The following is a 14,913-nucleotide window of genomic DNA, read 5'->3' on the forward strand; positions in this document are numbered from 1 at the left end:
TGAAGGCTCTGTAAATGCTGAATGATATCTGAAGGAGCAACATCTAGAACCATCCAAAAAATGTCTTTCTCGGGGAAGGCCTTCTTTCTGCAGAACAAACCAGATTCTCCACTTATTACGGCCACACAGCTCTGTAACGGCCTATCCCAGGTGAGACGGGGTGAAAGGTGGGCTACACCCAGGAGAGGTCACCAGGCTCTTGCAGGGCTCGCACAGAGACAGAACCCAATTAAGAATCACTTATTAGCCTAACATGCACATCTTTGGACTGTGAGAGGACACACACCATAGTAGCCCCCCTGAAGAGAACCCAGGCATGGGGAGAACATAAAGTTCCGTTATGAGTAAATAAGATATGCTGTAAAACTTAGATTGGTTATGTATGTTTTTTGATATGATGATGGCTTTTGAAATTAAGCCAAAGACTTTCATAAAAATTATTTTGGTCTCTGATAATCCTAATCATACAAGAAAACGTGCACAAAATATATTACACAATAAGCATCAGTGATTAACCTGAAAACTATCAACACTAAATTACTGTCAAAGCGACAGCAAAGGCAGCACTGCACCTGCGTCTCACTCTTCATCAGAACTCCCTTAAACTCAGTTATTTCCTAGTAAAACCAACGATGATATCAAGCACGCGACAGTTTCCACAAACACTTGAGATCAGCAGCTCTGCGCTGGCTGCTCTGAAAGCCACATTTACTGAATATCTTGAAGATCAGAGCATCGTTATACTCACAGGCACCAGATCATCATCCCACACTTGATAACAGGTTATTTATACTGACTGTGTGGTGGCAGAGCAGGAAACACTGATCTTAACTGTTGTCAACAGTCGAAAATGAAGAAATCCCAAATTCATAATTCGACTTTCATCATTTGAATGTTGTGCTCCTGTTTACAGCTGTGGTGGCCAAACTTTGTGCAGGGAGTTCTTCTCTCACCGCTGATGACTCCACAGTCTCACAGCGAGGCTGGACACACACAGGTGGAATAACTGACCCTGTAAAGTTTTGTTGGACACTCAATAAAAGAGCCACTATTTGCATGATTTCACTAGAAGGAGGTGTCACTGCTTCAAGGCTGTGGTCTGCACATGCGTGTCTGCTTCTTCCTCATGTAGCACCATCCCTGGCGGCAAGGAGCTCAGTCGGCCATGACAGTGGGACTCTATCGGTTCAGTTAATCCTAATCTGGACTTTTCTTCAGCCATGATTCGGGATTTTGTGGCAGCGTTTGTGCTGATGCAGATTGTGGTGAGTCCACAAGGAGTTTAACTGGCTCTTGTTTACTTTAATAACATCATGATTGCTCTATAGAGGCACTACAACATTTAATTTGTATATATATTTACAGCGCAGAGCTGCTGATTTACAGTGTTTGTGGAAAGTGTGGCATGATTGTTATTAGACCATTGTTGGTTTTACTTGGAACTCACTGTGTTTGAGGAAGTTCTGATACAGAGTTTTGTGCATGTATTACTATTTTTTTTTAAATGTTTTTACATAATTATGATTTCAGAGAACAAAAATGTTTTTATTAAAGTATTTTACTTCATTTCAAAGATTATCCTAACATTGGAAAACAACCAGTGTGCAGTTTACAGTATATATGATTTATACAGCTGTTATATGCTAAAGTGCTGAGAGTGCTACTCAAGTCATAGTGCCATCCTACAAGAGCCAAACTGACCAGCCTACAGTGTCGCTCTCTGAAACATTGTATTATTGTGAACTGAAAAATGAAAAAAGGAACACATGCGCTATTAAAATTCTTTCTAAAGTAAGAATCAGAATACATTTGACTTTCCGAATGCTCCAGGATCAGGTCTCCTCAGCTCAAACACTTGTTTGAAGAAAAAGTGATGCAACATGTCCGTGAGTCTGTGGCGACCGTGTTCTTGTCCCGACCTTTTTGAAACATGTTGCTGGCATCAAATTCAAAAGGAACTTTGTTGTTTGTTTTCCACAATTTCTCCCATGCTGGGATAATTAATATTCCAGCATTTAATTCTATGCAGCTCGATTCTGTTAAGGAAGTATTCATAAAAGTATCTGTTGTGTTACAGTTGTTAGCTGTTGTTGTTGACACTTTGGAAAGACAACGAAGATGTTGGATGATGGATGATGATTATTTTTCCGTAATCAGAATCAGAATCTTTATTGTCATTGTACACAGAAGTTGCACAACGAAATTTAAAATGCATTCCTTTCTAGGTGCCTCAGACAATAAATAATAAAATAATAAAAATATGAGTGATAAAAATGATTACTAAAATACAGTGCACAATAGTAAATTAAGACGAATCTAGCCCCAATACACACACCAACGCACGCACACAGTCAGCACTACCACCCCACATCACTGTCCAAACCACACAGAGTTCAGTTCAATGATAGCCCTGGCATAAAAGCTGTTCCTCAGTCTGTTTGTTCTGGCCTTCATTGTCCTGAAACGTCTGCCTGATGGCAGTAGCTGAAACAAGGAGTGTCCAGGGTGTGAGGGGTCCTGGAGGATGTTCTGTGCCCTCCTCTGGCAGCGGGCATTGAACAGTTCCTGGAGGGAGGGCAGGGGACAGCCTATGATCTTTTGAGCCGTGTTGATGATTCGCTGGAGTGTTTTCCTGTCTGCTGCTGTGCAGCTGTTGAACCACACGCACAGACAGTAGGTCAGGATGCTCTCTACACAGCAACGGTAGAAGGACACCAGCAGATTCTGGGTCAGATAGTTGCTCCTAAGAACCCTCAGGAAATGCAGTCTCTGTTGGGCCTTCCTGTAAATGCTGGTCGTATTGATACTCCAGGTCAAATCATCCTGCAGATGTACTCCCAGGAACCTAAAATCTGAAACCAGCTCCACTTCATCCCCCTCGATGAACAGAGGTTGAATGACATGTGTTGTCCTCCTAAAGTCTACTACCATCTCCTTTGTCTTAGTGGTGTTCAGGATCAAGTTATTCTCACTGCACCACCTTGACAGCCGCTGCACCTCGTCCCGGTATGCTGACTCATCCCCGCCTGATATGAGCCCCACCACAGTGGTGTCATCCGCAAACTTAATGATGCAGTTACTGGCATGTATGGAGGTGCAGTCATGTGTGTAGAGGGTGAAGAGTAGGGGACTCAGCACACAGCCCTGTGGAGAGCCGGTGCTGAGGCTGATGGCTGAAGAGAGGTGGGGACCTACTCTTACCCTCTGGGAACGGTCTGTCAGGAAGTCCTTGATCCAAAGACAGGTGGAGCGTGGTATCCCCAGATCTGACAGTTTAGTCACCAGTCTGCCAGGAAGGATGGTGTTAAACGCCGAGCTGAAGTCCACAAAGAGCAGCCGAGCGTAGTTCCCCCCCTGCTCCAGGTGAGAGAAGGCAGAGTGGAGGGCCGTGGCAATGGCGTCCTCTGTGGACCGGTTGGCTCTGTAGGCAAACTGGTGGGGGTCTAGTCTGGGAGAGAGACTGGAGATGACGTGAGCCCGGACAAGCTTTTCAAAGCACTTCATAACAATTGGTGTGAGTGCTACTGGCCTGTAGTCATTCAAACCTCTGATAGTGTTCTTCTTGGGGATGGGGACGATAATGGAGGACTTCAGGCAGGAAGGGACAGCAGCCTGGCTCAGGGACTGGTTAAAAATGCTGGTAAAAATACCAGCCAGCTGAGCCGCACAGACCTTCAGTATCCGTCCAGAGACACCATCGGGCCCCACAGCTTTCCTGGGGTTCACAGTTTCCAGCATACGCCTCACCTCTTGCTCTTGCAGCCTGAGGATGCTGCTGCTGCCTGCTGATGGATGTTGGATGGCTGTCTCTGATTGCTGTACCTCAAAGCGTGCAAAGAAGCTGTTCAGCTCCTCTGCCAGATTGATGTTACGCTGATCAACTAACAGGCTGGGTTTGTAGTTCAAAATATGCCGAACCCCTTGCCACACCTGCCTGAAGTCGTGGCTCTGGAAACAGTCCTCAATCCTCCTCTTATACACAGCCTTGGCCTCCCTGATGCCCCTCTTCAGGTTGGCTCTGGCAGCGCTGTAAAGCGCCCCATCACCAGCTCTGAAGGCGATGTTCCTTTCTCTGAGTAAGCTCTGCACCTTTCCATTCATCCATGGCTTTCTATTTGGAAAAACCCGGATATTCTTGTCCACAGTTACAGTGTCGGTGCAGAACTTGATGTAGTCCAGAACAGCCGAGGTGTACTGCTCCAGGTCCTGGTGCTTGAATACGTCCCAGTCAGTTGTTTCAAAGCAGTCCTGCAGCTGTTGAGAGGCACCTTCAGGCCAGGTCTGAACAGTCTTAGATGTAGAAAGAGCAGTTTTGCTGAGGGGGGTGTATGCTGGAATCATAAGCAGGGACAGATGGTCTGACTGGCCCAGATGTGGCAGTGGCACAGCCCTGAAACCCAGCTTGATGTTAGAGTAGACTTTATCCAGTGTGTTGTTCCCTCTTGTAGGGCATTTAACATGCTGATGGAACTTGGGTAGAACAGTCTTTAAATCGACATGGTTAAAGTCTCCTGCAATGATGTGTACAGCCTCAGGATATCTGCTCTGTTGACTGCAAACCGTGTCATGTAAGAGACTAACAGCCGAGTTAGCATTAGCATCAGGGGGAAGATAAACAACAGTGATCAAAACAGCTGTAAACTCACGGGGCAGATAGATGGGCCTGCATTTAACAGTCATGTACTCCAGGTCCGGAGAGCAGTGGCTGTTCACAGTCATACTGTCTGTACACCAGCTGTTGTTTACATACAAGCACACACCCCCTCCTCTGCTCTTACCGGAGGTCCGCATTCTGTCATGCCGGTGCGTTGTCCTGCCGGCTAGCTCGATGGCTGCATCAGGAATGGATGAATGAAGCCAGGTCTCAGTGAAGAGCAAAACGCAGCAGTCCTTCACGGTCCTGTTTGTAGCCACCAGCAGTCTCAACTCATCCATTTTATTCGGGAGTGATCTTACATTGGCGAGGAAAACACTGGGTAACGGAGGTCTATGAGGCCGTTTACGTAGCCTCTACAAAACGCCAGCTCTGCCGCCTCTTTTCTGCCTCCTTTCTCTGCGCCGTCTCCGTCTGCGACCCCCCCCTCACAGGGATGATGAACCACAAAGAGTCACCGCTCCTATTTAATTTCATTTGATCTGCTAAATTTGAAGCACAAACAGCTGACATAAAGATAAAGAAGCTGATCACTGCAGTGAATAATCACCATGTTGTATATGAACAAAATCAGAGCCGGCCTGAGCCTTGAAGGGGCCCTAAGTGAAATTTGATTTGGGGGCCCCCCTCATACCACCTCATTGTCTCCTGAGCCTAACTGTTATTAATACAGAAAGGTTGAAGTTGAATATTATTTTTTTTGGGATGCATTGCTGTTTCAGTCTCAGGCCACTGAAAAACAATGTATTTCAATATGATACACAGTGTAAAACTATGTCTACATTTACCCCAGTAACCTTAAAGCATACAGTGTTCATTAATCCAGTGTGTGTGACTAATATACTTTTAATACATGATATAAAAATAGTGACAAAAATATCAATATCAATATAAAAGTAATGAAAAAAAAATCCCCAACAGCTCTTTGATGGTACCTATCCAAAGGAACAAACTGATGTAAGAGTCAAGGTTGCAGATGAGACCGACAGCGCTCTGGTGTTTGGGGAAATTGAGTCTGGTGAAGTGGAAGAGCTCAGTCCTGCAGGTCAGTGATATAAAAACCATCCTAACATAATGGAAATATGATACAACACGATTTCATCATAGATCAAACACACTGTGAGGTTGTTGCATTTGCAGGTGTCCTACAGGTTAGTGGCACAACTCCAGTTCTAATGTTATTGTGATAATATAATGGTAACATTACTGTTTTTGGAAGAATAGGTCAGGGGTTTGAATCCAGTAAGGTCCCTAGGCTAGACCCCCCCCCCCCCCCCCCCCCCAAAACTGTGTGTATATATACACACACACAGTCGTCCCTTGTTATATTGCAGCTTCACTGTATCGCGGATTAATATATATATTACTAATTTTTTCCGCAGAGTTTTCACTATATTATGAGATTTTGGGATGTACAGGTATTTCTGTAAACCATAACTATGTTCATCACTCGGATGAAGAGATCAGTTACGCCTGCGCCAATAGTGGAAATGGAAGTTACGGCCGAGAGTTAAGATACTGCACCGCCTTCATCGCCATCAGTACTGCATAGTTAAAAAATTCATCATCTTCATCATTCAAGTTGTAGTAAGAGAATTGGAAAGGTTTATATGAGTGTGGGAAGGGTTTATAAAGCCTTAAAATATATATAAAAAAATAAATAAATATAATTGCGCTACTTCACGGATTTTCACATATCGCGGGGGGTCTCGGGAACGTAACCCCCCCCCCCCCCCCCCCCCCCCCCCCCCCCCCCCCCCCGCGATAGGTGAGGGATCACTCTCTATATATATCTTGTCTCTTTAGAATTATAAGGTTCTATCTGACATTTTTGCTGAACTTGAGTTATTGTCATATTCTTATTTGTGGACCAATTGCCTATCTATTATCTATCGATTCTAATATATTCTTATTATTTGATGATCAACTATCTATTGTTATATATATATAAACTGGATAAACTTTTACAGAATGTAAATAGTGTTATAGAAATGACTCTAAAATATGAGTCAGGGTGAAATGAAGTTAATTGTTTAGTTTGTTTAATGTCATGATTTTTCCAGGGACTTTTGTTATGAAAGTCAGAGCAACTGATGCTGATAAACCACAGAATCACGCTTCTGAGATTGTCTACACCATCATAAAACAGAATCCACCTGATGACCTGTTCTACATTAACAGAAAAAATGGTTCCATCTATGTTAAGAAGCCTCTTCTGGACAGAGAGGTATGAACTGTACCAACAGGGCTTACTTGAAACTGTATTAATCCCTTTTTTCCATTATGTGCAAATTATTTATACTGTTCACATTGTATATATTTTTTTAATCCTTCTACTTTAACTCTTATTTTTATTCAATTATGATGGCCTTTCTGTTATTCCTGCTGTCCTTATGGCAGCAGCCGGGGTGGATCGTAAGGGAAGTGGTTGCACTTGAGGTGGAGAGGCCAAGAGCATAAAGCCCGCTCTCACCGTTTCTTCTGTATACTCTGCCTTTCTCTTTGCAGCAGCATCTACCTCACCAGCCTCATGCTGATATATTAGGTAGTGATGGTATGAAGCCCTGTGAATGCGTCGAATCAAACTGATTCACCCAAGGCCTGATCACGCACATTAACAGCTCATTTTGCAGTACTGACATCGGCTGGACATTTGATGTACAGCATTTCTACCGTTCTGTTACATGTTGACTGGCGGATCTTTTAGCATAATTATACAATTATGTCACCATCGCCATTTGAGGTGTTGCAAAGCCAGATTAAATAAATCTATGCTGATTGTGGTATATCTAAGTGGTATATTGATAACTGTATAGATACAGTATGTGATGTGTTTGTGGATAAACAGTAAGTGCTTGGATGGAAGGAGGGCTTTTTAAATTTTTAATTCACAAAAAAAAAACAATTGACAGTGTTGGGGCTCAGGAAATTCCTTCTTTTTGCAACACCAAGAGTTGAGCTTTTTTTTTTTTTTCTGTGACCTTGGTGACCTCCTGCATTCCTCCTTTCCTCAGTCCTTACTTATAGTAAGCAGCACTCAAAACTTAAAACAACCCGCTGGATTTATTCTTCTTTAGATGTTTCACCCTTTTATTGCTTTAATGAATGAAATCATGGTCAGTACGGTTTGGCTTTTTTTTTTTTTTTAACAAGAATTTGCAAAATAAAAATAAAGTAATTAATAAAAAGCTTTTTTTCAGGTCAAAGTAAAAACAGAGTTTTGCAAAAAAGTGATTGCAAAAAAATATTTACTACTTTAGTAGATGCACCTTTAGCTGCAATCACAGCACTGATTCTGTGTAGACATCTCTCAATCAGGCTGGCACATCTGGACTCTGTCATTTTTCTCCATTCTTCCTTCCAAAAAAAATCAAGCTTCTTCTGGTTGCTTGGGGATAGGGCATGGAAAATAGCACAACTCACGGAACAGGAGACTGACAAAAATAAAGCAGGAAGCGTGTAAACAGGGAACTAAACACTACACAAGGAGACAGACGCACTGAGGAAAAGAGACAAGATACTCCACAGAATAGGAGGAAACACAAGGGACAAACACACGGAGAACAAAACTCTAAAGACACAGAGGATAGAAGAAAGGATAACACAAAATATAATTACACAAAAAAAAGGATAAACCAGAGTCAGCTGATTTTATATTCTACAGTCACGTGACAGACACTCAGGTGATCTCCATTTCATGACACTAATCGTGACACTGCTGGAATCTACTGTTGAATTAGGTCAGTAACTTTAAATGGGTGAATATTAATGCAAACATGTAAGCTGTAAGAAACAGGAAGCCACCATTGAATAAGTTTATAAAACTACGTTTTTTGACTTTGACATGAATGAAACTTTTTTTAAGAAAACTTCTTGTCAAAAATGCCAAATTATATTCACCATGATTTTACTTATTAAAGGAACAAAAGGATGAAAGATCCGATGGTAAATACTTTTTTAAAGGCATTGTATATTCAAGTTTGAGTTTTTTCTGCTGTTGTGTTTTAAGTTTTAGACTACTGTTTTTATTTCTATGTTATCTTACTGTGACTGAATCTCTGGTTTCTGTTTATTTTATGATTTTCTAAGAGTGATTTTAGTTTTCTGTGTTATAATTTTTTCAGTTCCTGCACTTCGTCTTCATGTATGCAGTTTTTTTACCTCTCTATTACTTGTGTTGAGTAAACAAAACTGTTTTGGCAAATCTATTTTATCATAATGTTGATGGTTTCCGTGTGGCTTTGCCCTAAATTAACAACATCCCGACTCTCTGCTCTAACTTTGGACAGTTCAGGCATTTCTTCAGTTTCTGTTGTACTTTCTTTTCATTTCAGAAATGTGATCGGTACATTCTGACTATAAAAGGTGAAGACCTAAATGGCCCACCAGAGAGAAAAACTGCAACGAGCACTGTTACCATAAATGTCCTTGATGTGAATGACAACAGTCCCACTCTGGAAAAACATCAGGTACTTCTCCTCCTTACATTCTTCTATGTCATCATGTTATCCTGTAATATTGGTGCTGCAGAAAATGTTTCCACATGGCTTTTCAGGTGGTTTCAGTACTCTAACACTCACAGCACAAATAACACATTAAGTTAAAAGACAAGTCAAAGAAAAAAGGATCACTGAAATCACTCTGTTGAAATGAGCAATACTTTTCACTGCAGTATGAGGGAAGCATTGAGGAGAACACACAAGGTGTGGAGGTGTTAAAGATCAAAGCAGAGGACCTGGATCTGAAGGGCACAGATAACTGGGCAGCTGTGTTTGATATTGTCAGAGGCAATGAGGCCGGATATTTCAGCATTACAACAGACCCCAACACCAACGAGGGCATCTTAATGCTCGACAAGGTACAACAGACTGAACCTGGAAGAAATGATGTGCTGTTATCCAGACTGGTGTGGGATAAAGTACAGACACGACAATGAACTAGAACAAGCAACTCAAAAGTTTTCATGTATTTAATCACAGAAGCATTTAACTCTCATCTCTCAAATCTTATGAATGACGGACAGAGCAGATCCTACTTTCACCACTGCATGATGACCTCAGGTTCCAGATTTCATGTTATTGATGAAGTTTAGATGTATGTGGAGATTTGTTCTATTTAATTTAAATGAGCCTGTGACCATGTGATGGCAGGAAATGTTTGACATCAGACAGGCTCTGATATTTGTTGAGATCAAATAGAAAAATCCTGAAGCACAGCCCAAACCGCTCAAAAGGAAGCAAAATGAAAGAGTTTACTGGGATTTTCAAAAGAGCGTGTCACTCTCAGTGGAGATGATTGTACTGCTATGATTGAAATGGATGAAGCATTGTGACGCTGCTGTTTTTGCTTTATCTCATTACATTCTTAACACAGAAAATCTTGAAAATTAGTTTATCATCTAAAAATCCACAGTACCTATTTTTCATGCACACAGTAGGTAAGACTTATCAACCACTGCAATAATCTGATTATGCTGCATAACAAACACAATAAGGTTTCATATGCATCCATCATTTCAGTGATGTTCTTTGTGTCTGCCATTTCACAGTCTGTGGATTATGAGGACGTGAAGAACATTGAACTCGGGTTAGCTGTAAGAAACAGGAGTCCACCATTTTATAGAAGTGTTGGAGCAAATTGGAGCAACTTGGAGGAAAACGTACCAAAAGTTGCCTCGGGTTCCTCGGGTGGCTGGGGTGGCTCTAGTGCATTTCTACATATACAATATCATCTCATCAAAATCAGTGTGAAGAACCAGCGTGAGGGGCCACACTTTTTTCCCAGAGTCAAAGTTATTCCCATCTCAGAGGAAGGCACCTCATTCAACATTACAGAGGTTATAGCTCTCTATCCTGCAATAGATGTAGACACTGGAAAAGCGGCTGAGAATGTCAGGTCAGTACATACACATAAAACATGAACTGCAATATTATCTTCCCTTCCTGTGTACAATAATAACTGGCTTCCTGCCCATTTCTGCTGTAGCTATGCCAAAAACTCAGACCGTGACAACTGGCTGACTATTGATCCAGAGACAGCAGAGATCAAACTGAACAAGATACCTGACAGGGAGTCTCCACACGTGGTCGATGGGATATATTTTGCCAAAATACTCTGCATTAGAGAAGGTACAGAATGAATACCCCTTAACTTTGTCCCTGAACTCTGAAGAAAGGAAAGACTGGTGAAACTCAAAGAAAGGTGATGAATTGAGTGTTTTGTTTTTCTTGCTGTTGTTTTTTTTGTTGTTGTTTTTGTTTTTCTCACAGACACACCTCCTAAAACAGCCACTGGCACCATAGCCATCCAGGTGGAAGATTTTAATGACAACTGCCCCATCCTGACCAGTGACAACCACACTATATGCACCACAGAGAACGCTGTTATTGTGAATGCTGATGATAAAGATTCATATCAGAATGGACCTCCTTTTAAGTTTGAGATCATCCTAGAAGGCACTGAAGGAAAATGGCGCATAGAGCATCTCACTAGTGAGGAGATGACTTCCAATCATTTAAAATATGTGCAGTTGAATACAGAATAAATACACAATACAAATGTATTGTTAATTTATTTCATACTGTGAATAAGTATGGGTTTGTGAGATAGTAAAATCCTCGCATTTTGTTTTTATTGTCATTTTACACAGCATCTGAACTTTTTTGGAATTGGGGTTGTATTTTAAGACTATTAATTCTGTACATCTCTGGTTTCTGACAGACACTTCAGCTATCCTGAGGGCTCAGCAGTACCTGTGGCCTGATGTCTATGAGGTGAAATTAATGGTAAAAGATCAGATGGGATATGCCTGTCCAGAACCACAAGAAGTCTTGGTCCAAGTTTGCACCTGTGAGGACGAAGTCGTGTGTGGGGTTCATATAGGACCTACAGTCATCAGGATACTAGTACGGGGTCCAGTGCTCGTGCTGCTACGTAAGTGCTCGATGATGATTTAGGTTTTAACAATTTTGATGATGCAAAAGAACAAACTAAGTGTTTCAAATCTCAGATCCACTGACTGGTGTGATTGTATGTATGAGCACACACTCACTTTTCAGAAAACTAATCCTGGTATTCCTTTCAAATTCTTAAAGAACCACAGTGAGCCCACACTGGAATACAAGCCCTAAAATACGGTACTATTCGGGGTAGTGATACTTCAGATATCAATATCCTGAAGAATGAGCACCAGGTCTTTGACAGATACGTTGTGCAGATATCTCCATAAACGAACAAGATTGGACCCTGAAAAATTCCAACTCTGGCTATGCATCCATTAAATATCTGAGTAATATCCCAATTTTGAATCCGTAAGACATCTCATATCGGATCTCTTTACATACCTCCTTAAACGGACAATATTGGACCCTGAAAAATCCAAACTTTGGCTGTCCGTCTGTGAAGTATCCTATAATTTGTCTCTGCTGAACATCTTCTCTAGGATCTCTTCGCATATTAACTTTATCTTCAATGGATTCATTATCAAGACACAATTTTCATGCACTAAAACTAAATATCAGACATAATTTTGCATATTGAATATTTGATATTCTTACATGAGCACATAGCAGGTATTCAACATCATTTCCAACGTTACTGCAATGCATGATTTGAAATCGTAACTTCACATTTTATAGTAAATCATATTCTACAGTATCAGGAAAAACATCCCAAATTTAGATATGTGCCTCTCTCTTATTTTGACTCTGCAGCCATTGTTCACTACTCTACTATTAACTAACCAATCACATCAGCTCTGTGTCAGAACTGTAGTGGCCCAAAATCTTACAGGCATCACTAGTAATCAGACCTGAAGCTTCTTCTTTGAAGGAGGAGTGCAGTCCTCACGCCACATTTTTGGAGCTTTAAGTTGGACTTGTTATTGTTTTTACAGTCGTTCTCCTGTTGATGATCTCCTGCTGGTGTAGACGTGCTGCAGTAAATTTGTCTACGACGAATGCGGGCACGTTTACAAACCTTTTATCAGTGGTATCAGAGCCTGTCCCTCCTGCTGCCGCTGCAGAAACTCTGAGTTTGAGAGATGCGACTCAAGGAGAGGTGAAGGAAATGATGTTGGCCTAGCTCTGCCTGACAACTTTCACAGACAGCGTTAAACTCAGGTGAGTAATGTGCTGACCAGCGGCAAAGACTCAACAGGCAGTTCATTACCAAGGACCACAACCTCAAAGGCCCCAGACTGCAATCTGGGGAAGGTCTCAGTAAGGGCAGGCTGTTGATCCCCGTTCAGGCAAATCTACATGATACCAAAGAATGAGGGTGAAAACCTGAGAAAGACAAAGGTCAGGCATGGAAAGTAAAAAAAACAGGGATTTATAGAGCTTGTGATGCTATGTAAACCCAGGTGCCGAGATTTCCATCCATCCATCCATCCATCCATCCATCCTCTTCTGCTTATCCAAGATTTCAATTAACTAATAATACGATCTTAAACAGATATATTTAAATTTAAGATTGAAGTTTAAGTTTTTTTTTTTTAATCTAGGCATTTTACTATTTTTAGTGATGCATTAATAAAACAAAATCTCAAAAATCTAATTTTGTTCATGTTTTCAATTTATTGATTTGTTTTTCATGTTTTAACAGAAGATGACCACTGGAACACTGCCATGATTTGTTATTGATTATGAGGGCTGGAGCTCCTCTGCAGCCTTTTGGAGTCTGATTTTGACTTTCAGTTTATCGAAGACCTCGAACCAAAGTTCAGAAGTCTGGCAGAGGTGTGAAGAGGCGACGACATCCTTTACAATGACAAACAAGATGCACTTCCTATTATCGTCCCTAGTTTAGGTCCTTGATTCCTGTCTTGAATTCTTACTTATTCCTTTCAGGTCTGAGATTCTGTTTAAGGTTTTTCCAGGTTTTCCAGTGTTTAAAGTTTTGATCTTTGTGTTTATTGCATTTTAGCATTCCTGATTTATTTATTATTCTAATACATTGTGAGTCTAAGTTCTGGCAATATTAAGTCACTGTTATGTTCCCTGGCTCTTGGACCCAGGATTTGAGTTTTTGGGGGGGCTATAGTTTTGACTCTGCCCTGGTGTCAACTTTGTTTAATCTTCCTTCTGTTCTTTATCACATGCTCCCTCGTGGCTGTCTCTCCTTGTGTGTGTTGCCAAGTGGAGTTATAGTTTAACTTTCTGTTACAGCTAGTTTTTGTGTTCAATGAGATCTCAGCAATAAAGCTGCTCTTTAAGTTCATCTCTTCTTCCGAGTCCTGCATCATTGGTCTATTCTCTGCGTTCCACACAGCCAACCTTGACAGACTCTTGCTGATTTACATTATAGTTTGTGACTATGCAAGTCTTGCTTTTTTTTATTCTGCGTAATGTGTCGGGTTTGTATCTTGTTAGTCTCTCCACATTCAGATTCAGACCTTCAGATTGTCCTGTAAAAGCACTTTCAGAGTGTAATGATATTTATTGTCCAGAGTGGTGTAACCCTCCCAGCCATGCTTTCGTTCTCATCCATCATCAGGCCATGCATATATTGCCTTGCAATTAATATTAATACAATAAACTGCTTGCTTATTGTATTAATACATTCAGTCTTTTGAAAGATACTTTATTGATCCAGCAAGGGAAATGATTAATTATTAATTAATTATTTTCATTTAACACATCACAGAGTTATCTTCAAATGCAATCTAATTAGCTGACAGACCCATGGTGATGTTTAAGAATGATTCAGAACGAATAAATAGATTTCAATATAATACATCAGTTTTGGGGTGGATCCCTTGATTTTTCCCAAAGTTAAAGAACTATTTGCAGCAAAGCAGCAAAGCAGATATGAGGGGAAACACACACAGCATTCTTTCAAATAATAAATCATCATCAATGAATGTGAGCAAAATAGAAGCTACCTCGGCTTTATAGGTTACTTACCTGATTACACTTCCACTCTCACCTGCATCTTTTTGCTCTCTCTCCTTGTGCTGACTTCATCCAGGTCTCTCTCCTTCTCACCCTCCATATCCTCCCCTATCAGTCTTTGTGCCGTCACCGGAAGGTAAATGTAATAGTGTAACAGCATTTACAGACCAATAAAAGGCTGATTTACATCATTTTAAAACAATACTCTGAATATGGGCTGCTGCTGGCCAAAATAGGCATTAATTAGACTATCAGTGAACTTTATGAAGCTGCCTCTTAGTGCAGAAGTCCAGGTCTCAAACAGCTTCAGCAAAACCTCCCCAAACTAATAAATGTGATCAATATTTATTTTGATCAATGTTTATT

General features: G+C 41.0%; 1 protein-coding gene across 1 annotated transcript; it reads left to right on the forward strand.

Moving 5' to 3' along the window:
- The first annotated feature begins 60 nt into the window (after window positions 1-60).
- On the forward strand, window positions 61-11,610 carry LOC115798580 (desmoglein-2-like). Its single transcript, XM_030755481.1, has 10 exons — window positions 61-150; window positions 5,576-5,699; window positions 6,718-6,881; window positions 8,989-9,123; window positions 9,327-9,512; window positions 10,203-10,290; window positions 10,378-10,549; window positions 10,640-10,782; window positions 10,924-11,145; window positions 11,375-11,610. Exons 1-10 carry the CDS (start codon window positions 61-63, stop codon window positions 11,608-11,610), a joined length of 1,560 nt encoding a protein of 519 aa, XP_030611341.1.
- Window positions 11,611-14,913: the final 3,303 nt, after the last annotated feature.

This window comes from Archocentrus centrarchus, chromosome 2, assembly GCF_007364275.1.
Source record: "Archocentrus centrarchus isolate MPI-CPG fArcCen1 chromosome 2, fArcCen1, whole genome shotgun sequence".
NCBI classification, from domain to species: domain Eukaryota; kingdom Metazoa; phylum Chordata; class Actinopteri; order Cichliformes; family Cichlidae; genus Archocentrus; species Archocentrus centrarchus.